This window comes from Sander vitreus, chromosome 1, assembly GCF_031162955.1.
Source record: "Sander vitreus isolate 19-12246 chromosome 1, sanVit1, whole genome shotgun sequence".
Taxonomy (NCBI): Eukaryota; Metazoa; Chordata; class Actinopteri; order Perciformes; family Percidae; genus Sander; species Sander vitreus.
This window is the reverse complement of record NC_135855.1, coordinates 36291563-36317049: the sequence shown is the minus strand read 5'-3', so window position 1 is coordinate 36317049 and position 25487 is coordinate 36291563. Positions and strand designations below refer to the sequence as shown.

The window sequence follows — 25487 nt, the reverse complement described above, 5'->3', positions numbered from 1 at the left end:
TCAAACACTACGGGACATTTCTGATTTTCCTTGACACAAATCAGAAATCTCACAAGGAAGTGACTCCTGATATTTAGGTCAATGGCAAAACAAAAAAATCTGCTAAAATAAATGTACTTTAAGTAATCATACATAAACCCTATTGTAATATATAGTGGTGGAATGTTACTAAGTACATTTACTCAAGTACTGTTCTTAAGTAAAAATTAGAGATACTTGTACTTTACTTGAGTCTTTTCTTCTCATGCCACTTTCTACTTCTACTCTGCTTTTTACTCCACTACACTCATCTGACAGCTTTAGTTACTTTTGTTACCCATTAAGATTTTTGCACACATAACACATGTAGTTTATAAAATACATTTTATTATAAATTAAACTTTTCAACAATATACAGGCCATACAAGTCTAGCTGAAATGATTAGACCATTAAACACAGAACAGTTTGGATCGTTTCCAGTTTCTAAAATGTGAGGATTTTTCCGCATTGAGTACTTTCACTTTTAATACTTTAAGTACATTTTCCTGATGATACTTACATACTTTTACTTAAGTAACATTTCCAATGCAGGACTTTTACTTGTAACAGAGTATTTTTTTTATTTACAGTGTGGTATTAGTACTTTTACTTAAGTAAAGCATCAGAATACTTCTTCCACCACTAGTAATATACCACTCAACTACGAACAGGAAGCTTTACTACGAACAGAAATGAGTCCTTACCTTGAATTCAAGCCTGTGTGCTTCGGTCCGGACGTGGCAGTAAATGCACCCCGGTCGGCTTAAATACCGCCCATCTCGCCATCACCACAGTCCACCGGTGACGCTTCAATGAAAGTATCCTCTTAAAATAACTTGTGACAGAGCAGAGCCCTCTGACCCTTCATCACAGGCTGAAAGAGGCCTGAACATCAGCCAGTCAAACATTTGTTCTGGACTCACAGACAAGACAGACTCAGGAAACTAAAAACAAAACTCTGACAGCTGCATGCCGGGAGCCATCCACATGGCATGTTATGGGATTATGTACATAAATGATGGGAACTCAAAGCATGTAACTGACAACTGCACATCTGAATGTGCACAATTTCTTTTAGCTAAATTTGTGATCCTGTAATGCTCATTAAACACCAGAAAACAAAATGGTTGAATGAAAAATGTAGAGAAAACTAAAGCTCAAACATTTCTTAGAACCTTACAACTAGTGGGGCAAATGTTAAAGTTTGGCCTGCGGGTGTCCCCAGAAGAACGGTGATGTTGTTACTTAAAGGGATGATACTTTGCCGATTTTAATCCAGCTCTGTGTCATCTTTGTGTGGGCAGTGTGTTTAAATGAACAGTGTTTGGCTTCCCTCTGTGGAACCAGTGCCGGAGCTTGGAGCAGGTCTGCCGAGATCCGCTGGATGACGCGAAATGGCATGCATTGCTTCATCTGGTGGATCCCATTGGACCTCTGGGACACGTTACCTGGCAGATTTTGGCAGATCAGCTGGAAGCCCTGTGTGGTGCGTCGGCGGAGGGAAGCCATGCACCGTTCATCTGCACACACTGCCATGACACAGAGCTGGATTTAAATGAGCTAAATATCTCTTCAAATCAAAATAGTTTTTTATCTATATGGTGGCCATTTTAAGATATTTCATGCCGCATTCAAATCAAATCGTACAGAAATTAAATGTGTGCAGCCAAGTGGGAAAACATCCTGATTCCAGGCCTCTGAACCACCACCCACATCTCCGATCTGTGATTAAAATAGAATGACTGAAGTGAGGTTCGAGACTTTAAAAGAGCTCTACTGTGATTGTCTCCAATCAGCTGTGATCCATCAAGAGATAATAGGTCCAGGTTACACAATGCATTTTAGAGAGTAACACAACGTAAACATAACATGTTTGTTTACATTAACACTCCTCAGGGCACCTTTAAACCTGCGATAGCTGAGATTTTTTGGCCACTTGTGGGCAGCGGAAACATTTTAATAAGCACATTGATTTCATCAAATCACCTTTTTAAATTGATATGGGGAACTTGTTAGCAAACCCTTGCGTATTTACACATCCAGCAGGATGTTATTACATTATTACTATTATTATTATTACAGTTCTAAAGGACCATGCCCATAGGACTGAAACTTTTGGATTGATTAGATTCATCTTCTTTTGATTTTGATAATCGTTTGATAATCGTCATTTATCAAGGAAAAATGGTAAACATTTGCTTGTACCCTTTATTATTATTATTATTTTTTTTAAATATGACAATTTTTGATATGAGTGTAAATTGAGTATCTTTGGGTTTTGGTTTGTTAATCAAAATTGTAAATATAAAAACATCACCAATTTCGGATGAGCAATTTTCACAATTTTCTTATTTTATAGACCAAACAATTAAGAGTAAAATAATAAACAGATTAATCTATAATGAAAATACTCAGTACTAATGAGAGTCCAATAGTTGTGATAGTTGTCCCTGTAGATAGTTGTCCCTGTAGAGTAGACCAAAACAGAATGGCTTCACATGATGTTCATAGAAAAATGTATTAATATTCAATTAACATTTTACATTTAGAAAGACACCAAAAAACAAAAGGTAATTTCCTTATAAATTAAACAAAATGTCTGATTAGTCTTAGAATCAAAAACAAATCACATACTCTCAACAAATCCATTTTTAAAAGGGTGTAACAGTTAACGTGTACATATGTGCAAAAGCCGTCTCATTGGGTTTAACTTGGAGACAAAATGATCAGTCAACCAATCAAACTTGTCTTTCAGTCAAAAGCGGCCATCTGACTTAAGTGTGTTGCCCTTTTACAGCATTGATTTATTTTATTTTTTTAACTACTCTCTGTAATTTGAAGAAAAGAAATCGGTGTTCACATTACCCACATTTGCAGAAATAACTAAAATAAACAAACAATTAAAATAATAATAATAAAAAAAATGTATCCTCCACTATTAAATTATGCAAATTGAGTCCTGGGAAACCCAGCATCACAATGAGCCAGACAACAGAGCTCATGAGTATCTGGTGAACTTGAAATCTGTCCACTGGGACACAGCCGAAGCCTGCCTGGCAGCTAATTTTAGAGCTGGCTGTGATAAGAATGAAGGCAGTGAGGCCGCTGTGAATTGCTCAGAGGTAATAATGTAAAATGCTCACCAGACAGAAAATAAAAAGACAGCTACAACACCCATACAGACACACACAATCACATTATGTACACAGCCATCAGAGGGTTTCCTGCAGAGATTTCAGGAGTCCTCAGTGGCGACGTCCAGCTTCCTCTGAGGAATGTAAACAGTTTTAGGGGTCCAGGTGTGCACCGGTGGTTACCATGGCAGCCAGAGGGGAGAGGGGGCCCGGGGTGTGGAAGAAACTGTGCTGGGGGAGCCCTGTCCCTTTGGGGGTGGTCATCAGAGGCTGGACAACAGAAAATCTTCAGTTAGTCTTCTAATCTTAAAAACAAAAACGAGTTCACAAGCAACCCTAGTCTGGCTATCACCAGACCAAGCTCAATCCTTTAAGATGGAACATCAGTCTGGGGAGTCTGCTCTGTGTTTTCTACTGCACTAGAGGCGTGATCAACCGGCATAGTTCAAATGACTCTGTACGCAATTGGATAGTCCTTCAACCAATCAGACCAACGATCCGGGTGACGTACTTTGATATGTATCGGTGTTTTATTTGCCCGGTAACCGATCAAGTTAATTTATTAAAAAGTGGTCTACTTTGGCTTGGCTACAGCTCTGTGTCTGTCCCTCTGCTTCGGTTTCACTCACCACTGAGTCTGACTTAATGTCCCGCCCACAACGCTATCTGACTGACTAACTGACTATCTTTTACTGTGTATTATCTTGAAAGGAGGGCTGCATGATTATGGCCAAAATGATAATCATGATTATTTTTGATCAAGATTAATTATCACGATTATTTGTTGATTTTAACCAAAACAAATGTTATTGTCACATAGGCTGATTATAACTGCTTTCACATCCATATTGTGCTACATTCCTCCTTTGTTGAAGGATACTATGAAGGAGTATGCCATTTCAGCTGTTGTGTGACCGCTTTCCAAACATGCGTGTTTGCCGTGAAAAGAAACAGGCAACGCAATTTTCTGTTCACGTTAACGGCGCATGTTAAAATCCGGTGCCAATAGGGCACCGGTGCCCGGTATCTACCGACGCGGATTACAGTGCCACTTAAATGTCTGCGTACATGTCTGATGCTCCAAAACAGACGTTATAGGCACCAGAAACATCGCTGCATGTCAAGCTAGTAAACACTAATAACACGTTACACAGCAGCTAACGTTAGCCTACCGTCAGCTACAGTAGTAACTGGATTAAACACGGCTAAAATGCTGACAGCTAAACGGTGTAGTGTGACTGTATGTTACTGTAGAGGATTCCAACTGCGAGGCGTACAACAGTCTGCCGCTAAAGCTATGAGCTAAAAGAGTCAAACTGGCACTGGTCACTGATGTTGTCTGAAAAACAACACAGATGGGACAAAATGTTGCGTTTACTGGTAAATCTCGTGACGACTTATGACCGACTGCTATCTGTTGTGGAATTTCCCTCACGTTACTGTGTAGTAAAATGTCAAGACTTCCCCTCTCTCAACTATTTGAATCAACTTCACAGTACATCAGTGAATTATTACTGCACTTCCATAAAGTTGGGACACTTGGGAGAGACCGATTTTAAGGCAGACTCAAGTGTCACAGGATGGAAGCGCCCCATTCATTCTAAAAAGCAAAAGTCAGTGAAGTTACTATCTAAACACAAGGTTGTTGTTGTGTTTGTTTTTTACCTGTTGTACACTGAACAGGGTCATTGGTTGCCCTGATACAGACTGCTGGAGAGGCACAGGGGACCCAGGTTTGATGAAAACCATGCCTCTCTGGTGCAGAGCCAGCGGGCTGGGCATGGTGTTGGCACACTCTGGAGTCTGGGGGGTAGTGAAGGCGTTTCCTGGGCTGGAGCCTGAGATCAGACCCAGGTTCTGCAGGGTGAAGTTGAGGATGGCAGGACTAGGGCTGTGGAGGCGGTGGTCTTGCTGGGTGTTGTATGGCGAGGCGGCAGTAGCAGCGGGTTTGTGAAGACGAAGGCCGGTGGGTGTAATCTCCTGGGCTAGGACAGGTCTGGAACCTGTTGGCAACAACAGACCCAAACGTGTATAGACCCTTACTCTAATCTACAGTTATTAGCAAATTCATTTAGAGCCATTAAACACAAATCAAGAATAATGGGACTAATTTAACAAATGCACTAATAGTAACAAGAAGAATCTATATCCTTAAAAAGATTTGACCGTTGATAGATTAGTTAAACTATAGAAAATGAATGATGATACAGTGTTTCCTCTATGTTAATATTTTAATGGCAGCCCACCACGGCAACATTTCTGCCGCCACGGTATCAGAAATAGGGCAGACGCACAACAGGGTTTCCGCTGTGTACATGTAGCAGCGGCGGACCGCTGCCCCTTCAGCTGTTTATGAAAAGTCATAATTGCACGACTCTGCAGAGCCGTGTGCTCTACTGAACTCAAGCGAACTGTCATGCGCTCTCTCTCCCCTTTTTAAGGTGAGCAACTGGAACAGTGAACGTCATCACTCGCGAAGTCATGGCAACCAAGTAAACAACAGGGCGAGTACTACTTGTCATCTATGCTTGTCACTCAATCTTAGTCAAAGTGACAAACAAAAGCCGCGACATGAAATCCGCACTCACTCGGGTCCCATGAACTATGACAGCTACAGTTTATTGGAAAATAGCATTGTGGATACTGAAGTTGATGAATTTACTGTTTATCAGACACCAGATGAGGCAAGAAGCTAACGTTAGCTAACGCTAAGTGCCCATATTATGAAAAAAACACTTTTTCTTGGATTTGGGGTGTTCTTTTGTGTCTCTGGTGCTTCCACACACATACAAACTTTGAAAAAAATCCATCCATGCTGTTTTGAGTGAGATACGGTTTCTGAATGTGTCCTGCCTTCAGTCTCCGGGTGAGCTGTAGCTGTGACGTCACAAGCCGAAACAAGCTGGCTAACCGCAACCATTAGCTCGTAGCGTTAGCATGCTACCTTGTTCTCAATAGCAAAGCACTGCTACAACACACACAAGTTCACCATAATCTACAAAAGAACTACTTACATCTGCGCCCTCATTTAGAAGTCTCCCAGCTAATCCTGCCTTGTAACTGACCGAAGTTGTAGAAACAGCCTTACTTTTACTGTCTATGGAGCTAGCTAGCTGACATGATGGTGCAGTACAACAAAAATATGGTGTTTTTTGAAAATGAAACCATGTAAACCTATTCTGGTACAACCTTAAAATACAATTATGCACCTGAAAATGAGCATAATATGGGTGCTTTAAGTCATTTACCAAGTAAGAAATATCAAACAATCTGGTTCCAGGTGGTGGAATGTGAGGTTATGCCCCCTCCCCCCTTTTCATGTTATTGTAAATGAAATATCTTTGGGTTTTGGATTGCTGGTCGGACAAATCAATTGATTGAAAAACCAAAAATTGACAGATAAACCTATAATTACAACAATTACTTGCAGTGCTAATCTGAAAACCTAGGTGTGCCCTGAGACATTAAATCAAATAAATAATGAAATAATGAACATTTAATGACATCTTTACCTGCAGTTGGTGTTTGGTAGATGTTGTAAGTGGGAGTTGCGGCGTTGTTGCTTTCTCTCCCTGAACCTTGAATTTCCTTGTAGCTGATGAGGGACTGCTGGGAGATTGGGATCAGGTATCCGGCCGGTACTAAAGTCTGGACAGGCAGAACAACAAATCGTCACACATTCCGCCGTTGAATCGACAAATACAACACAAGGTATCGGAGGTCTCTGGTGGTAAGTGAAGCCCGGTAGGCATCGCGTTTGTGCATTTACCTCGGTGTGGACTTGTCCTGGCGTGATGGGTACGACTCTGACTGGCGTTAAGCCAGCCTCGCCGTCGGAGGACGCCGTCTTGTCCTCTCTGTCCAGGAAGGTCTCCAAGCTCTGCTCTAGTGTCTGGTTGGCTACGGCACCGCCGGGGGTGTTGACAAACTCCGGGTCCAGGTGGAGGGCGCGAGGCGAGGGCCGGCTTGAGAGCTGACAACCGCGACGGGCCTTCAGACGGGCCTGCAGGATCTCGCACAGTTTTGGAGAGGTGTCCTACAAGGAGGCCGAAGGGAAGGAGGAGACAGAGAGGGTGGGGAATACTGTGCGTCAGAAACCAAGAACAATGCAAGCATTTTTTTCCACGTGTTTTTGGTATTTTAAACAACCGTTTTATGGATTTAAAACCACATGCCCTTTGGATTTATTTTTATTGTATAGTAATTTTCAAAAGATCAGTCACTAGCAACATTCCTTTAATCACTCAGAATTTATTTTTTAAGATTATTTTTTGGGCTTTTCCACCTTTAATTGATAGGACATCTAGGTGAGAAAGGGGAGAGAGAGGGGGCATGGAAATCGTCACAGGTCTGATTCGAACCCTGGACCTCTGCGTCGAGGCATAAACCTCTCAGTATATGTGCGCCTGCTCTACCAGTGATCCAACCCGGCCACAATCACTCAGAAGGTTATATAAATATACCACGTAGATGTAAATTCTCAAATATATATATATATTTTTTTACCTTAAAGTTGGGGTCGGTCCTCTTGGCTTTGGAGGGGCTGCTCTCTAAGGCCGACTCTGAGCGCAACCGTTTGAGCGCCAAGGGGCTGACGTCTGACGCCCTGAGGGCCGGCAGGCTCCTAGCTGCATTCTGGCCCGTCGGGCTCTGCCCAGTCTTATCCTCAAAGGTCATAGAGCGCACGGCGAGGCTGGTCGGCTGCGGCCTGACCAGAGGGTTTGGCCTGGGAGAAGAAGGGTGCAAATACACGGCGTAGGGCCCGCTCCCCCGCTGCTGAGGTAACAGGACGGGGATCAGGGATGAATACTGTGCAGGGATGTAGGTGACGGAGCCTCCGGGCAGGCCTGCCAGCGGTGTGTGGGGGGTGAGGTGGATAGTAGTGTTGACTCTATGCTCCTGGGTTGGAGTTAGTAACGGTGCATGTGGCGGCTCCATAGAAACAGAGGAGACTTGCTCAAGCTTCGCAGCAGCAGTGTCCGCCTCCGCAGCAGCAGGCTTTGGGTCCTCAGCTCCGGTCCTGGAACAGAAGCAGGACTCTCATTTAACACGCTATAGATCTACAATTACCTTATTATAAAATGTTAATGAGCTTAACCTGTAGTATGGTTCTCATTAAATGATCCATGGCGGTTTTAGGTTTAACACGGTCTTATTACAAACAACTCAAGAGCTGTAAAGATGAATCACAAGTTGACTGCTCACTCATTATTTTTGATACTTTTGGTGAACAGTAATCCTGCTTTGTCAGTACTGTGTTGCCCCGCAAATGATGGGGGGGGGGGAGAGAATGGTTGCCATAATAAGCAGATGGCTTAGTTACATTTATTAGGTTTATATTTAAAATTATTTCAAGTGTAATTTTTTCCATTTCACCTAATCCAGTGACTAATCAGGGACGCCACAGTTTGCTTGGAAGTAAACTGAGAATTACATTTTTGAGGTGGTTCAGTGTTGTTACGCACCAGATTTCATTTAAAGAACCACAAACCGTTTAGGTTGAACAGTCTAAATAAAACCAGACTTACCCCGACTCCTGGTCAAGCTCGATCTGACAAATAGCAGCAAGTTGGGCCATTTTGTTTGGGAGGTCAGTGTTTGGTGAATCGCCTGAAGACACAAGAGGAAAAGATTGTGTCATCACACCGTTCATAAAGATACGCCAAAATAGTAAACCTTGTCTGAAAAAACATTTTCTGCGCTCACTGAGGGCACTCTTGACAGGACTGCTGGGGGCAGAGTTGATCTTTCGGCGGTCGTCATGAATACTCTTGGCCAGCTTTATGAGGGAGGGGTGCCGGGTGAAGCTGCGTTTTGCCCCGGACGCTGGAAACAGGTTTTTGGCACAGTTGTCCACAGATGCACGGGACTCCAGTACACTTTTCTTCTTGGATAAACATTCAGACGTGGAGCTCTCCAAGTCTGAAACAAGAGTAATATTTAGTCTGTGTCTTACGAGTGAGTTTTTACAGCAGCACTAGAATCATTGCTCAATAGAAACTGAATGTCCTGAAATATATTTCAACTTATATAGTAGTATGCACATAAGATATAAATGTGACGCTAAGCCCAAAATTCCCTCTAAGTGTGGACCAAAATATAATTAATAATAAGTAAATGGGGAAGTGGTCTGGCAATACCTTTGACTTGTGGGAATTCTTCGGGGCCAACCCATTCAAAGGCCGGTTTCCTCCCTCTCTCTTCTGTCACGTGGACTTTCTCGATGAGCTTCAGGCTCCGCAGCACGTTGGCTATATCATACAGCCGGCGCACTTTGGCTGCAAACGCATGAAACAAACAAGATTATCTACTGACAATACACAGACACAGGACGTATTCGGACAAAAAGATGCATGGGAAGTATGAAGTGCAGTAATTGTGCATATATATGTAATAATACTGACTTTACTTGTGTTATTCAGGTAAATGTATTTTGTATAGACATTTTTTTTTTTTAAGATTTAAGACTAATTACAAACGTATTGACGTCTTGAAATATCAGTTGTAACAAAACTTTCTGCATGTTTGTTTTCAGGCCTTCCACACAGATCTGACACTGATACACTGCAACGACTACGTCATTATTTGTGCATGCGGAATGTGAAAAACGTGAGACAGCCCTGGCACTGAAAAAAAATAGCATTAAGCGGATAGTTCTCCAAGATGAGATCTAAGATAATATCACACCAGCATCATTTTACTTTGACCCTGCATAATACTGAGAAAAAAAACTGTATCTTACAGAATCAGTACTCACTTTTGAACTTGTTCTTGTCTTGATCTGCACCCTGGTCCTCTCCGATCAGGATCTTGGCAGCCACGTCTAGACTGACCACGCGAGGATTAGACACCAGGAAGAGCATGACAAACTTCTGGCTCATCACCCTCAGAGATTTGTCCTTCCGACTGTTAACAGAGGCTGAACAGGACAAACAGAATGTTTAAAAAGAAAAGAAAAAAGAAAATCTGATTACTACGTCACAAAACCAAGGAATGAAAATGTTCCAGCACTGTTGTTTAAAGTGCTCATATTATGCGGTTTGGCTTTCCCCCTTTCCTTTATTGTGTTATATATCTTTTTTGTACACGTTATAGGTTTACAAAGTGAAAAAGCCCAAAGTCCACCCCAAAGGGACTCACCATCTCCAACAGAAAACACTGTTCACAAACAGCTCTATTGTAGTCCAGCCTTTACTTCAGAGACAAACGTGGTCACTTTGTAACACACGTTATAATGCTCGCCTAGCTGCTAGCATGGCTCCCTCATACTCTGCTTCTGACTGGCTAATAGTCCTTACCTAGCTACTGTCAGGGCACGCCCTCATACTCTGCTTCTGATTAGCTGGTTGTGCTGATCTAGCTACTGAGCATGTGTGACTCCCAACAAAGATGGAACAGAAGTGAGATGTCTCACTCTGTAGCTAAAACAGAGAGCTCAACACACAGGGTGAAAAGAGGAGCTGCAGCAATGTGCAGTACAACAAAAATATGGTGTTGAAAATTGAAAATTAAACCATGTAAACCTATTCTGGTATAACCTCTAAATACAATTATGAACCTGAAAATGAGCATAATATGAGCACTTTAAATTTTCTCTATTCTTTTCTTCATTTTCAAGGATATTTAATGCCTGTTGAAGCCCAGGAATAACCAAAAATTAAGCCATTCTAAATGCTGAAATAGATCTGGCGTCCACTTCTGGTATATATAAACAGTTAGAGGATCACAGGACACACATCACACACACAGCACTCCAGTTTCTCACCTGCTTTGAACTCTACGCCTGGAAGCTCCACAAAGAAAAGTTCCTTCTGTCCTTGATCCCCGTTCTCCAGCTCCACCACCTCCTCGTTCTCCTTCTCCTCCGCGTCAAAGTCAAACTCCTTGTCCACGAGGCGCTGCCGGATGTGCAACATCTGCTGGCCGTACCTGTGCTCCTCGCCCACCTGCTTCAAAATGGCCAGAGTCTGCGCTAGTTTGGTCCGCCCGTGCCATGTGTAGCGGTTCTTGGCTGAGCGGCTCACCATGTGCAGGCTCTCCAGCACGTTCATGATGTCGTAGATGCGCCGGCGTTCTACGCCTGTGCAGACAGAACGAAAAACACATAAAGGCTCAAGTTAATAACAGAACTAAATATCACAAATAGTAAAAGAAATCAGTAAACACTGCAGTACAGAAATTCAAACTTTTTCTTTTTAGGAAAAACTAAATTCAAACCAACTTCTAGTATGATTACTACATGTTTCTGTATATTACAATAAACCAGACCTCAAATTTACAATCAATGTGAAAAACATTTGAAAATCAGACCGATGAATTCACATAGGATATCAAGTAAGTAACACATTAACATTTGATACACCTTTTGTATTATCATAGTTACTGCAGTTATTACATCGGTATCATGATCATGATTATCACTACACTATGTAACAGTTATTTGTAAATCTTTGGGCTCCGGTAACTTCTAATTGACATTATATTAACTGAATGATAAAACCGAAATACAATTTACAGATCAAAGAGTAACCATTAGCTTCTTCCCTAACATCTGACATTGACTGTGATCTTAACAAATGGATATTGCAGAACCAATTTTCTTAAAAAGACAACAAATGGTTGATAGAGAAGACATACTGAGCTCAGTTGCCACATCATCTAGGCAGATGTCGTTGTTGAGGGCAGGGTTTGGGCAATCTGGGTAGCGGGCGAGGAATTTATGACAGAGCAAACCCAGACTCTTCTCTTTCCTGCTGATCATTTTCTCTGACTCTTCTCCATTTTCAGTGTCCTATGGGAAGACAACAGAGAACAACAGATAATAAATGCATTCCTTTGAACACCTTGACTTACCAGAAAGTGTGTTAATGAGAAGATTTGTTTTGTACCTGTGAAGGGTCAAGACCTTCCCGCCCGTCATTGTCCAGGCACAGCTCTTTCTCTCGGTTCCTGATGTCAGGACTAGCAGCACTGATGAGCATTTTGAGGTTGGAAGTCGGTGTCCAGGGGTCAACAGAACCTACTTCTCTTCCTTTTTTAGGTGTAGTGAGGGGACCCATGGTCAGCTGGTTCTCCACTGACACTGCACACTGACCAAATAACTTCTTTGGAGAATTTACAGGAACCTGGGGTGCTACAAAACCATCATCCTAGTCAGCAAAAGAATTAAAAAAAAAGAGATTTAGCTACAAGCTATCTCCAAGCCCATCCATTACCACTGAGGTATACATTGCGATGTATCACAATAATGGAACAAGTTATATCTAAGAAACATTTAGATGCCTTTGTGTTTGCTGACCTTTGAATGAGATTTCTGGGTCAGGTTTTGAGATTCAAGCGCTGTATTTGACATTTTCCACCTTAGCACAAAAAATTCATATGGATTTGTATTAGCTAACGTTAGCTAGCTAGGCATTCATATAACCTAAGTGATATTCATCTTAGGGATGTATGAAACAATGCTAAAAATCTTCTAAAAACCTTATAATGTGCTCCTAACAGTAACGTTATCGGTAAATAGCAATATACATATGCTATCTAACATTTGTTCCAACCAACACACTTTAAAACGTATGGTTTTAGCTAGCTAACCTGCATTAATAAACGTTGCTCAATAATTTTAGCATCAACGTTACTGTTTACGTTATTACTTTACTTACCGCTTTTTCAATGAAACATATTTGTCGGGTACCCACATTTTTAAACCAGCGTGACAACAACGAGCTAAACTATGTACCGATGTTTTTTAATAGATTACTCCTCGTTTTACCTGACAAGATTGATCACAAAAATCAATTTAAATCTAATCAAAACACCAGACTGATATTGGCGGTAACTGACGTGGGTTCCATCGAATCGCCGGGCCCAACGGACGCAGCGGTGCCGCCCTTTTTTGTTGAAAGGAGCCAATAGGAGCGCCGCGCGAGGCAACGTAGAGGAAGTAGAAAAACCGTCCCGCGCAGGTAAACTGTTTTTTGAAATCCTTGGCGCGGAACGTCTGTACAGTAACAGTGGCGGCTCGCTTTAAACTTTGATACGTTTGTGGCCAAAGTCTGAATACTTACTACAAAGAGAACGTTGTATTTATAGGGTGACTTGTTTAAAAAGCGTACGGTTCCCCCTAAAGATGTTTGTGCTACGTAACGTTAGCCAACAGCGAGCGCCCCCTGTCTGATACCGCTTTTCATTTAACGTTAACAAAACTGTTTAACCGGATAACGCAGAAACTTTCTAACGTTCCTTCAACGGCTTTGTTTTAAAATGCACAGCCGTGACGTTTACTTACATGCTCAGCAAGTAAAGCAGAGCAGACAGTCCAGTCCATAAGCGGGGCAACAGAGTTCGATACAACAGCGACACCGAAACCAAAACTTCAACGTTTGTTACATTAAACATCTTGATCCTTTTTAAAGATAAAGATGCGTTACGCTGAAGCGTGCAGACTTACCCAAATACGTGGAACAAGCCTTGCTCAGATGGAACTTCCCATTTCCAAAAGATAAATCCAATCCCTAAAATGTGGATTTTGACACAAGACCGTCCGTTTCCACGCAAAATAAACCATTAAAAACACTCGCAATGTAATAGTACAAAATGCGCGAGGCTCTAGCTAAGTTTCTTATTTTTCTTCTTCCCCGTGCTAGTGAGGAGCATAGACTGTGTGGGGAGTGGCCTCTTGGTCAACTTTACTACAGATGTGAAAAGTTTTGCCCAATGTGTGGGGGTGACCACCAGCATTTGGCCCGCCCTATGCGAGCATGCGCGCTCACTACTTCCTCCCTGTTGGAGAGAGGCGGCTGTCAGTACTGTAGGCTACATTTAGCCCAACATCTCTAGTCTAGATTAACCCGAGATTAGATTAATTTTTTTTTTTTTAAACAGTTATTTACAGGCTGCTCAAGTGTGTTAATGTAATGTCTGTTTTGTAATCCCCCATGGTACTGGTAGTATTCCTTTTAACAGCGACCTGAGCAAATATTTGCCGTTGGGCCCCCCATTAGTCTCGCATTGCACCACACACACAAAAAGACCCTGGAAAAAAAAGGAAAAGTTGACCGCGTTAACGTGACTGATGTTACGTGCTATTCGCCATCTAATGCTATTTGCATTTCTTTAAACCAATCACAATCGTCTTAAGGCGGCGCTAAGCTCCCGACGCAGAGACAGGGGCTGTGCAAAATAGTCTCTGGAAGGAATTTGTGTGTTGGTGGAACATTTGCACCCCGCAAAGAAAACGCCATATAAAATATTAAATGAAGGTAATTGTTCACACAATACAGCAACGTGAGCAATTTTATGTAATTTGCCCTTACCTTAACCTTTGCCAATCCCTGCCCGTCGGTCCCAAAACGTCCCAGTTAGATGGTAAATGCTGTAAATATATTCTTTGTAAATCTTTACAATCATCTCCAGAAAGAACCAAGCCGGCCTGCCCTGTTACACGATCCCAATTTTCTTCAAAACTTGACATTTTCAACGCTTGCTAGTTAGAAGTTTGTTGTTGTTTCCCGAAACAAACAGAGTTTGAGAACGGCAACACACAGAGAGGTAAGATAAATATAATATTAGGCTTTATTGTCCCCCTTACCAGAGATTTGTCTTGGGCATTTGAGAGAACACAGGTGACATAGCAGCACACAGCCTCTCCATATACAGACAATATGTCCATATACATGTGCAATCAAAATACATGTAATATTCAGTAACGCACGCAGATCCATCTACACCTGGAACATACACACCAAGAACATTGCATGATGCCCTAGACCAAAATATTGGTGCCATATTGCCATAACGCACCATAACGTACAAATTACTTAAACATGAATTGATACGTTTCGATTATTATGTTTTGTTGAACTGTTTCAGCTCTAATTTAAGCCCTGCTTTATTTTAATGTTCCACCACTGCACTGTTTGTGCAGAGAAAGACTGCTTTCCATTAAACACCATAATCAAATCGGACCACACTTTTACATGTGAAAAGTCTGAATGAATAATTCAGTGATTGAACTAAACAAAAACAAGGGCAAGGCATGTTAAAGTTGAATGTGATCTCGGTGTGAATTGGATTATCATTACACAGTTGTCAGAGCAAGGGTCACAGTAATCTGATCGATAATCTGATTTGAATCGATTTGTTGTGTTTGTATTTCGGCGCTAGGTGGGGGTAGAGCCCTCCTTACCTAGAGTCGCCATGGAAACCGACGGGCGCCTTCAAGGATGTTGGGAGAGAACAGCGGAGCTTGAAGCACCCAGTGACGTAATGTTAGTGATGTGAGAGAGACCTTGATGCTGCCTTCAGTTGCTCTTCGTATATTAGACCACCCACATCGACTGGGTAAGTACAGCGATTCATAGGGAAATGGACATATTAAAAAAGTGAGTTTATAACTATGGTAACCACATCTGCCTTGGGCCAAGGAATAGGCTATGTATGCTGATTAATACAACTCAGTTTTGTATTATATAATGAATAGGCCTAGGTGTAGCAAGGTAGAGAATTAGCCATTGGCCTATTCAAAGGAGGTTTTCGGTGCTTTATAGCTGTGCTGGAGAAATGACACATATGCACATAAAAACACTTAAAATCAAAACGTGTAAACTAAGACTTGTCATATATATACATATATATATATATATATATATATATATATATATATATATCTCCTAATAACAAACTTTGTTTATGCAGCATGTTGCAAAACAAAGTGTTTTACAAAGCTCTAAATCAGCCTCTAAAACTAAGCTCTAAAACAGCCTCAGTAAAAGAGAACACAATCTAAAAACTAAGCAGACTAAATAAAAGTCACTTTAATTGTTTGTTTTTTTAAGGGGATTTAACTGATTTAACGGGTTTGCTGCAAAGAAAACCTGAAATGACAAGTGACCACCTGATATTTCCGACAGTGCCTGAATGCAGCAGTTGGCTGCTCCGCTCGCAGCCAGAGGAGCAGGCAGCGCTATGCACGAGGCAGAGGGACCATCTCCACCGGGAAGGTAAGAAACAGATAAGTGCCGAATGAGCATCATTTCTGACCACAGATACGGCTCTTTAATGTTTATTTCTCCTCGTGGTGTATTTCTTGTTCTTTAATGTAGCTACAGACAGTTTCCATAAAGCCCAGAGAGGCAGCCGGTCTGTCAGGCAGCCTATGAGGGCTCGCAGGTTCTCTTGTAGGGATGCTGCAGTAGCTCAAACCCTCGGCAAGCAATTTGTTCCAGGTTGTAACTCTTGACTTAATGTTTGTCTGCCGTGAAGCGAAGGCTTGTGTTTACTACAAGTTAAAAGACTTGCACGACACCACGTGTTTGACCATTAAAAACTTTGCTAGTTGTGTTAAAATAAGTGTTTTTCGTGGTTTGAGTGGTGAAAAGCTCACACCTGCAGCAATTAGCTGGCGGCTTGTTAAGACATAAAATGTGGTTTTCGTCATTGACTTCCACGAATAAACCATTTCCCTACATGCAATATAGATACAAATGGTACTTCAACATATTTAAATACTTTGCAAGTCAAGAGGAACTTTAAAACAATTACATTTTTAAATATAAATTAAATTCAAATGGGTTTTCATTGGCACGAAAGCTTCAATAATGTTACCCAAGTATCAAAATACAATTTCTCCAAATATTCAGACAGAAAACACTAAACAGTAATATGAACATGAACACAACATTGAGATTGAATTATATTATTTATATATACAGTATATCTTTTGTGTAAATGTATCTTATCAAATGCAGTTTATTGTGTGTGTGTGTGTGTGTGTGTGTGTGTGTGTGTGTGTGTGGCTGCATTTAGGATGTCAGTATCATACTGAATATGTGTCTTTTTGACACCACAGCCTTTGCTTTAATGCTTCAATTTGACTCTGACACATGCACCTGTTCACTGTCAGGAGACCACACTTGACTTTTGAGCTGTGAGTGACACCAGCTCCTACACACACTGCTTTCTCTGGACTTGGTTTTCTTTTTTTTCTTTTTTTAATATATATATTGGCAGATGCTCCTGCTGGAAAACTGAACTCATTCTGCTGCCAACTGAAACCTGCCCACATTCCCCCCCCAGTGGCGGACAGATTTAATCTCGTGCAGTAGAGAGGAACACGATGATCACAGCTTCCTTTGAAATCAAATCTCCATGGCAGCGGTGATGGTTTTGGGAGAAAGAACCAACCTGGTTATCTCAGGTTCCCGTTCTCTGCCCTGTGCTCGCTTCAGGCCAGCCCCTCGGGACCAAGAAAGAGACACCACGAAGAAACGATATGACTGAGACGAGGCGTGTGGCCGAGGTTGGATCCTCCCAGAGAGTGCGTGTCATCTTTTTCACGAAGCAAAGTTGATGGACCGACAGTTTGGCCAATTTTTTGGGATCGACATTCATGCACCACAACTGGGAACCAAGTGGGAAGGGGACTTAAATACTTTGAGCAGGTGTTTCCCTCCATTCCCTAAGAGGCCTGTTGCAAGAGCTGGATATCTAGCTGTGGGGAGAGCCTGAGTACTCACTTATGGGAAGATGGAGGCAGGAGCAGAGGCTAGTCCACAACAGCACCCGAGGAGGAAACCTGTGCTGCACGGTTTGGAGGATCAGAAAAGGGTGAGTTAATAACAAATCTAGGACTGGGCAATATATCGATATTATATCGATATCGTGACACGAGACTAGATATTGTCTTAGATTTTGGATATCGTATTATCGTGATATGACATAAGTGCTGTCTTTTACTGGTTTTAAAGGCTGCATTACAGGAAAGTGATGTACTTTTCTGAACTTATCAGACTGTTCTAGCTGTTCTATCATTTGCCTTTTCCCCACTTAGACATTATGTCCATATTACTGATGATTATTTATCTAAAATCTCATTGTGAAGATATTTTGTTAAAGCACTAATTGTCAACCCTAGAATATCGGCGCAATATCGATATCGAGGTATTTGGTCAAGAATATCATATCTGATTTTTCTCCCCATCGCCCAGCCCTAAACTGATCCTGTTTATCTACAAGATCTACCCGTCTGTTCTGTGTTGTGTGACCCCTTAAGAGTACGAGACTGAGTGATTGGACGAGCAATCTTTGAATGTTGACCGTTGAGTCTGGATAGGTTGATGCACGGGAAGCCAATAAGCAAAACAAAACTGTTGCTACTACAGATGTGGCTACTCTTGAGCGCCAGTGGGTGCTGTCAGAAATCGTTTGTTACATATATAAACCAGTTTCTATGATGGTTTTAGAACATCCCTAGCCTGACATGGTCATACTCAGATTCTAGTCAGACTTCCCGACCTCGAATGTTGTGGGCGGGGCTAAGTTCGGCTGGCATCCAGGCTAGAACATCCCCTGACTTCCAAAAGTCTTTGAAATTGTACATTTCGATCCTAAATTGTCAACAAGAAAAGATCCAAAACGGTTTGTCTGATTGCAAAAACATAAATGTCTGGAGGACATTTCTATATTTGCACAAGTCATTGGGCCTCATTCACCAAACGTTCTTAAGAACAAAGATTCTGGCATTCACCAATGTTTTCGTATTTGGGATTTGTAATTTTGTAACTAATTGTTTTCATTATTTTACACAATTAAATGTTTGTTTTAATAAATACACACAACACTTACACTTCTGCTCATTTGTAAAGCACTTTGAATTGCCATTGTGTATGAATTGTGCTAGGCCTACAGTATATACTTCATCAGTTCTGCGCCCTTCTCCGGATGCAGCGTTCACTGCATGAGTAACTGCATTCCATGCATCGGTTTTATTTGCTGCCTTGTATCTACTGCTGACGCTACTAAATATGATGTCTCGTTTTTCTCTAACTTCTTGCAGCAGTTCCTCCACTTCAGAATTACTAAAGTTTTTATTTATTTCGGAGTCGAGGCCTCCACCGTCTTTACCACGTCTTTTGAAGTGTGCACACGGCCCTGCAATCTCATCTTTTATGGGAATTAACGGGGCGTTTACTTATGCTAAATAGTACCAACGGGCACAAGCTTTCAATTTACGAAGACATTGGGATTCATCATTTTAAGAACACACCTGCGAACAATTTTGCTGTTTTAAGAACACGTCATGAATCTGGCGTAGACCTTTCTTGGGAACTTTCTTAAGAACAAATTTAAGAAAAAACCTAGAAAGATATTGTTGAATGAGCCCATTGTTGCCATGGCATTGTGACTTCGTCTGACCCTCATCAGGCAAACCAACTCAGGTGTCAAAGGACGCATAACTGGATTGATTCAAAGCCAAAGTGTCAGTGAAAGCATCAAGGGGTCTGTGAAGTCTTCTTTGATGCTGTGTGGTTGTGTAGAATTACTTCAGCAGTCTGTGTAAAGATTGATGGGGTACTTGATACCGTGACTCATTTTCCCTGTTTCAGCTTCGCTCTGCATTTTCCACATGATGTTGATGCAGTGATGCAAACCTCATACTGTAGCTCTAGTTCCCCTAATTTTCATGGTTTGACTTGAAATGGTTGTAAATTGAAAAAAAAATTACAGTTCCTTGGGTGTGTGAACCCTTTCATCATTGTATGAGGTATATTCAGAAATGTCAGTGTGTGAAAACCTGGCTTCTTTTCTTGCAGTAGTTCGGTTTACATTTTGGAGATACAAGTTTTTTTTTTTAACTTGACTCTGACGTACAGGCTAAATAGATGACTGTTTATTGAGAGCAGCACATTAGTCTTCATCTTAATGTGGAGGCAGACACTGATTCAACTGGCGTACAGCTTCCATGCTACATTTAGTGCTCTGTTTTAGGTAGAGATGTTCCTGCTCCGATACTGCCTAAAACGCTAGTAACGGTATCGGGAAGTATTGGAGTTTATGCACCGATCCGATACCATGTGATAAAGCCCTAAAGAAAATCTACATTAAAGTAGTTTATGTTCTTTTTCCGTTATAACTGACTGTCAAACTGGATCATAAAAGAAAGTTCTGTGGCATTCATTGTGAGAGAGTTTAACCTGAGCCAGACCGACAACAAAGATAGAAATAATATCACATCCATACAGGGATAGTAGTACACAGTTGTTAAAACATAATAAAATATATGACACACTGGTATCGGATCGGTACTCGGTATCGGCCGATACGCAAGTTCAGGTATCAGAATCGGTATCGGGAAGCAAAAAATGGTATCGGACCATCTTTAGTTTTAGGGCTGCAACTAACGATTATTTCTATTGTCGATTTATCTGTTAATTATTTTCTCGATTTATTGATCAGTTTTTTTTTTTTGGGGTCTATAAAATGTCAGAAAATCACGTGCAAATGTCGTTCGGTGTTTCCCAAACCCCAAGTTGTCATCAAATGTCTTGTTTTGTCCAGAACTCAAAGATATTCAGTTTCATGTCACACAGGAGTGAAGAACGTAGAAAATATTCACATTCAAGAAGCTGAAATAGGGGAAATTTTTTTTTTCCCCATTAAAAAAATAAATCAAACCAATTAATACATTTTTTTAAATAGTTGGCGATTAATTTAATAGTTGATGATCGATTGATTAATCTTTCCTCAGGGTGGGTGACCTCACCTGGGTTCATAGAGTCAGGGCTCCAGGGCAGCTGGAGATTGGACAGTTGTTGAGGCTTACAAAGTCACAGGAGGCATATTGGAGTTTAGGCACTAGTAAGTCTGGTCCTGTTCCAAACGGTGTGGAGATCCGTTGGACTTTACTCCCTCTGCTATACTGTAAGTGTGCCGCACTGTCAGGGATCAGATTCAGTAAAATGGTTTATTCCTTTTTCTGCTTTCTTTCCTGTCCCCCCTGTAAATTATAGATTTGATCAGGTGTGTTAAATTAGTCACTTGGGATTATGTAGAACATGAATATTAATTGATGTGTCCAAAGCCCCAGCTGCTGTTTTCCAATTTTCCACACTGCAGAGCCTCTCTGTGGATGCTAAGTGACACACTGAGCAGCAAATGGACTTTAAGCATTTCTGTCTGGTGTTTGGATTCATCATGAAATCCCACACACAACTATTTTATTTATTTTTTTTGTCTGCAGTGTCGTTACTGTGCTAACCAACCTTGATACCATTCATAAAGTGAGTTTTTGCCCTTTGCCTGCTCGATGAGTTATCAGCAGCGACATGTCTAGATTTCATCAGAAGCCTCAGTTGCAGCCGGAAAAGGTGGCGGCGTCATCAATCGGAGACCAGACGCTCTCCGGGGAAGAGAGGTTGTGCCAGACTGAGCCAATACTCACCTTCCCTCTTAATGGACATCAGCCGACTTAAATAAATTGAAAGCATTGAGGTATTAACGTGGACACACGTGCTCCCATTGTTGGAGAATTACCTCAGGCATTCATGCAGCAAGGTTCAGTGTCCCCCGAGCAGTTACCTAGTCTTCAAGATCCTATATGTGATAGTAGCCACTATCGTCAGAGGTAATTGGATTTTGTTCCCTTTTTGTAGATCTACTCTTTCACATGTCCCTAGCTCTATATATATATATTAATGTTCATTGAGTGGCAATCATGGACCTACATGGGAAAACGGACAGCGTAAGAGGAGAGTCAGGGATGTATTGTATTGTGGTGAATGCAGGCTCAGTGTTTGATGAAGCAGAACTGCAGACTTTGCTGCGAATAGAAACCTGCCTGTTTGTAGTCATTTGGTATTCATTGAACTAGTATTCCACGAGCTGGGATCTTTTGTGTTATGAATATTCCAGCTGGAGACGAGAAAGGATTAAAGATGACGTACACTATGTCCCTTCTTGTAGCTGTAATTGGAGGATGAGAACCACATGGGGCTTACCTTTTCAGAATCTGTTAGAAACACTGAAGAAATCATTAGAAGTGGTGTTGTGTGATATCTGTAATGCAACAGCATCTCAAGTTTGGTTTACCAAAAGTAGTTTGGTTCCATAAAGTTATACTGAATGGAAATTACTTTTTTTTCAAGTTCAGAAGGCGCAGTTCAGGTAATAATTTTATTTTGTCAAAAAGTAGGTGAAGCAGTGAGGAGTACCAGCTTCATGTTTTAGAAGCACTAAATAATTTATAGTCGCTTTTACTCAGAGCCTCCGCAAGTAAAGAAGTCGTAAAGAAGATCCGCCCATTCCCCAGACTACCTCTGGCTTACTGCACAGAACGGCGAGACAGACTAACGGCACATTCATTCATTCAACAGGCTGTGTAAAAGGGGATTATAATTACTAAATCTTTTTTTGTCTCCCAGAATTTTAATTTTCCAAGAAAAAGCAGGTGGATGAAGTACTTGATGGCACCTGACATGAGGTCTTGCCATTTGTTATTGGGAATTCAATCACATTTAAAACATAATCAGAAGATCCTTGTGCAGACGGTGACCTCTTCAACAGATCTCAGAAATCTTACAGAAGCTAAAAGAGGCAGGAGTCGAGACCAAAACTCTTTTATAGTCAGCTAATTAGATAACCTCAAGAATATAATTTTGTGAATTAAAAAAAAGAGGTTGCTAAAAAGTTGTATTTCATCTGACAACATCACCATTAATATTATATATTCATAATTTTTGATTCATGTATTGCACCTCCTCTGTATCACAGATTTGAGTGAGCCCACATGAAATTATGTTGGAAAGATTCAAATATCTGTGAACTCCAGGTCTAGACAGCCATGCTTAATGTATTGGCGCGCAATCAAAGAAAAGGAGCAGTGCCCTGATCTTTGATTAACAGTGTCTGAACATGACATATTGGACTGTTGGCATACCCTGCCTCCCATACAGCCTGGTTCTTGAACATGTGCACTAATGAAACGCTGAATTCTGTGTTATTGGACTGCTGTTTGATTTATATCCTGACCTCACACTGAGTTGTTGGGGATACAGTACAGATTTACAGCACAAATGTTGAACAGACAGTGTTGACCTAACCTTGTGTTTCTCTTAGTCGTGTTTTAAAGCTACCTACCTACACGTTTGGTGAGAAAGCAACTCTCACAATGTCCCTATTAACCACAGTGTCGGAACACAAACCAGACTCTGTTATGCTGAGAAAAGTGCCTTCAATACAAACACTGTATATTTTTAAAATAAAGACAGTTTGACAGCAAATCTCAACCCCTTCCCCTACTGTGTGATAGAGATGAAGGGCATTCACAAGGTGACTCTTTAATGGAATCTATTATTGATTCAGCCCATTGAGGATGAAAGGGAATTTTGACACTAATTGCTCAATCAGAACCATTGGAAATTATGTATTTATTTTCTCTAGTCGTTTCTGACTGCTCATTAAGAGGCATTTGATACGGTTGGGTGGGGTTCTGTAGGATAATGAGGTGTTTACAGTGGATACGTGTGCTGCTGACTGCTCTGCTACAGTCATTCTCTAACAGCCTCATAATTAGCTAAGAGGTGCAGATGAGTGGAAAATCCTACATTGTTTGTTTCTTTCACAAGATGGACTTAATCCTGAACCTCCAGGATAGAGTTCACACTCATCGGGAGAGGCCTGGTTAGTGAGCTTAAGAGGTTCTTCACAGCCAGGCTCTAGTGACTTCCAGCCCTGGAACAGTAATGAGACATGATGGGACACTGGCTTGTCAATACTTAAACTGACACAGGTTATTTTGTTTGTTTACTTTTAATTGGTTATAGAAGCAGTAGACTCATGCATGGCAGGAACAAAAAGAGACTTTTTAAAATCCGATGTTTAAAATGAACTGAAGACCGTAATCTATCTGGTATTAGTCCATCTGAAGTACTGTACGCTAACATGCACACCAGCAACACCTAGATCCATAAGTTGGCAGCAGGCTAAAGCCTAGGCTGTAGCCCCCTCCCCCCGTTGGACGAGCAGCCTAAACCGTACATGGTGGGGGGTTGGCATTTTCAGGAATGGTCCAGAACGCCGCAAGGACCTCAGGCTCAACAATTCACCCACTTCCCCCACTAGGTGGCGCTATAGCAGAAAAAATGCGTTTGGCCCTATAACTTGCACACCGTACATTCAAAAACCATACATCCACGCGTTCCCTGGATCCAACTGAATCACGTGATATAGGCCACTCCCATTTCCGCCTAAACTTTTATGCGTGAAAAATCGCGATTTATCAAAAACCAACTTTTTCAAACTCCTCCTAGACCGTGCGACCAACCGGCCTGACAAAAAGTTAATAAAAATAATTTTGATAGGATAAAAATTGCGCATATTATGCACAAACAAATTTGTGTAACTAACTATGAAAACACCAACTTTGCCATATCTCGGCCAAAATAAATGCCATCAACGCCAAACTTTAGATTCTTGTTAACCATGACCCTAGGAAGGTTTTTACAAAAATTGGCCACTAGGGGGCGCTACAAGTACAAAAAGTTTATATCTCATGAACCGCTCATCCAATTTTTACAAAATTTGTTGGGTACCATCTAGGGCCACTCATGAGGTCAACCCTAGAGTGGGGTACTGAGGGGTCAAAGTGGGCGTGGCCTATGGGACCCACGTCTAAATTTATTACTTACACTAACGTGAACAACTTTAAATTTACAGCGTAGATAGACAAGGGGTCATGGACCACACCTACCAAAAATTACACATGTGGACCACTAGGTGGCGCTATTTTTGTTTTTGTTTTTAACTCCCACATTACACATCGCACATTAAAAATCCTTACATCCACGTGTTCCTTGAATCAAGCTGAATCACATGATATAGGCCACACCCATTTCCGCTTAAATGTCTTTCCGCAATATCGCGCAATACCAACTTTTTTGAACTCGTTCTAGGCCGTGCGATGGCTCAGCACGAAACCTGGTACGTAGCATCTCCAGATGGACCTGACCAAAAGTTACTGAAGGAATTGTTAAAGTATGCGCATTTGACGACCAAACAAATTTCCTTAGCTAGCTACCACACACGTATCATATCATATCTCGACCAAATTAAATGTTATCAGCAACTTGAAATCGTTGTTCAACATCCCACTACGATGCTCTGTACCGAATTTGGCAAAGATCGGCCTTTAGGGGGTGCTATAAGCAACGTTTATTTGTTTTGGCCAATAACTCAATGCATTTAAATGGGAAAATTGCAATATCTCTGCCACAGTAAAGGCAATCAACACGAAACTGTGGTGCTCGTTCGGCATGCCGCTCTGAGGCTCTGTATCAAATTTGGCGAAGATCGGCCATTAGGGGGCGCTATAATCAACGTAGACGAGTTTTGGCCCTTTTACTCTGTTAATGCAATATTTGCAATGGGAATGTACCACAGACCTTGCAGCTCACACTTCTCAATATTTACTGATGTTTGCCTCCTACTGGTTTTTTACAATAAACAAACTTCTTAAGCCACCTGACAAAGTTTCTACAACCTTCACAGTGGACGAATGCAAC

At 41.4% G+C, this 25487-nt stretch overlaps 2 protein-coding genes across 7 annotated transcripts in view; one reads left to right on the top strand and one right to left on the bottom strand.

The window, feature by feature from the left end:
• Window positions 1-2348: 2348 nt before the first annotated feature.
• On the bottom strand, window positions 2349-13875 carry e2f8 (E2F transcription factor 8). 6 transcript variants are annotated; one of them, XM_078253834.1, is made up of 14 exons: window positions 13601-13875; window positions 12452-12512; window positions 12042-12302; window positions 11791-11944; window positions 10919-11233; window positions 9911-10072; window positions 9294-9431; window positions 8860-9075; window positions 8682-8763; window positions 7660-8173; window positions 6923-7189; window positions 6666-6801; window positions 4819-5156; window positions 2349-3423 (listed from the first exon to the last, which is right to left on the bottom strand). In XM_078253834.1, exons 2-14 carry the CDS (start codon window positions 12503-12505, stop codon window positions 3307-3309), a joined length of 2754 nt encoding a protein of 917 aa, XP_078109960.1. In that variant the 5' UTR covers window positions 12506-12512; window positions 13601-13875; the 3' UTR covers window positions 2349-3306. The 6 variants fall into 6 exon arrangements, with proteins under 6 accessions (XP_078109960.1, XP_078109957.1, XP_078109976.1 ...); XM_078253831.1 differs by lacking the exon at window positions 13601-13875 and adding an exon at window positions 12813-12904; XM_078253850.1 differs by lacking the exon at window positions 12452-12512 and having other exon boundaries at window positions 13601-13874.
• Window positions 13876-17066: 3191 nt separating this feature from the next.
• The window catches only part of nav2a (neuron navigator 2a), a 251632-nt gene continuing 243211 nt past the window's right edge, over window positions 17067-25487 (top strand). The window contains exon 1 of the mRNA XM_078253816.1: window positions 17067-17757. Coding sequence (XP_078109942.1) covers window positions 17677-17757 — 81 coding nt within the window. The 5' untranslated portion in view covers window positions 17067-17676. The remainder of the gene's footprint in view (window positions 17758-25487) is intronic.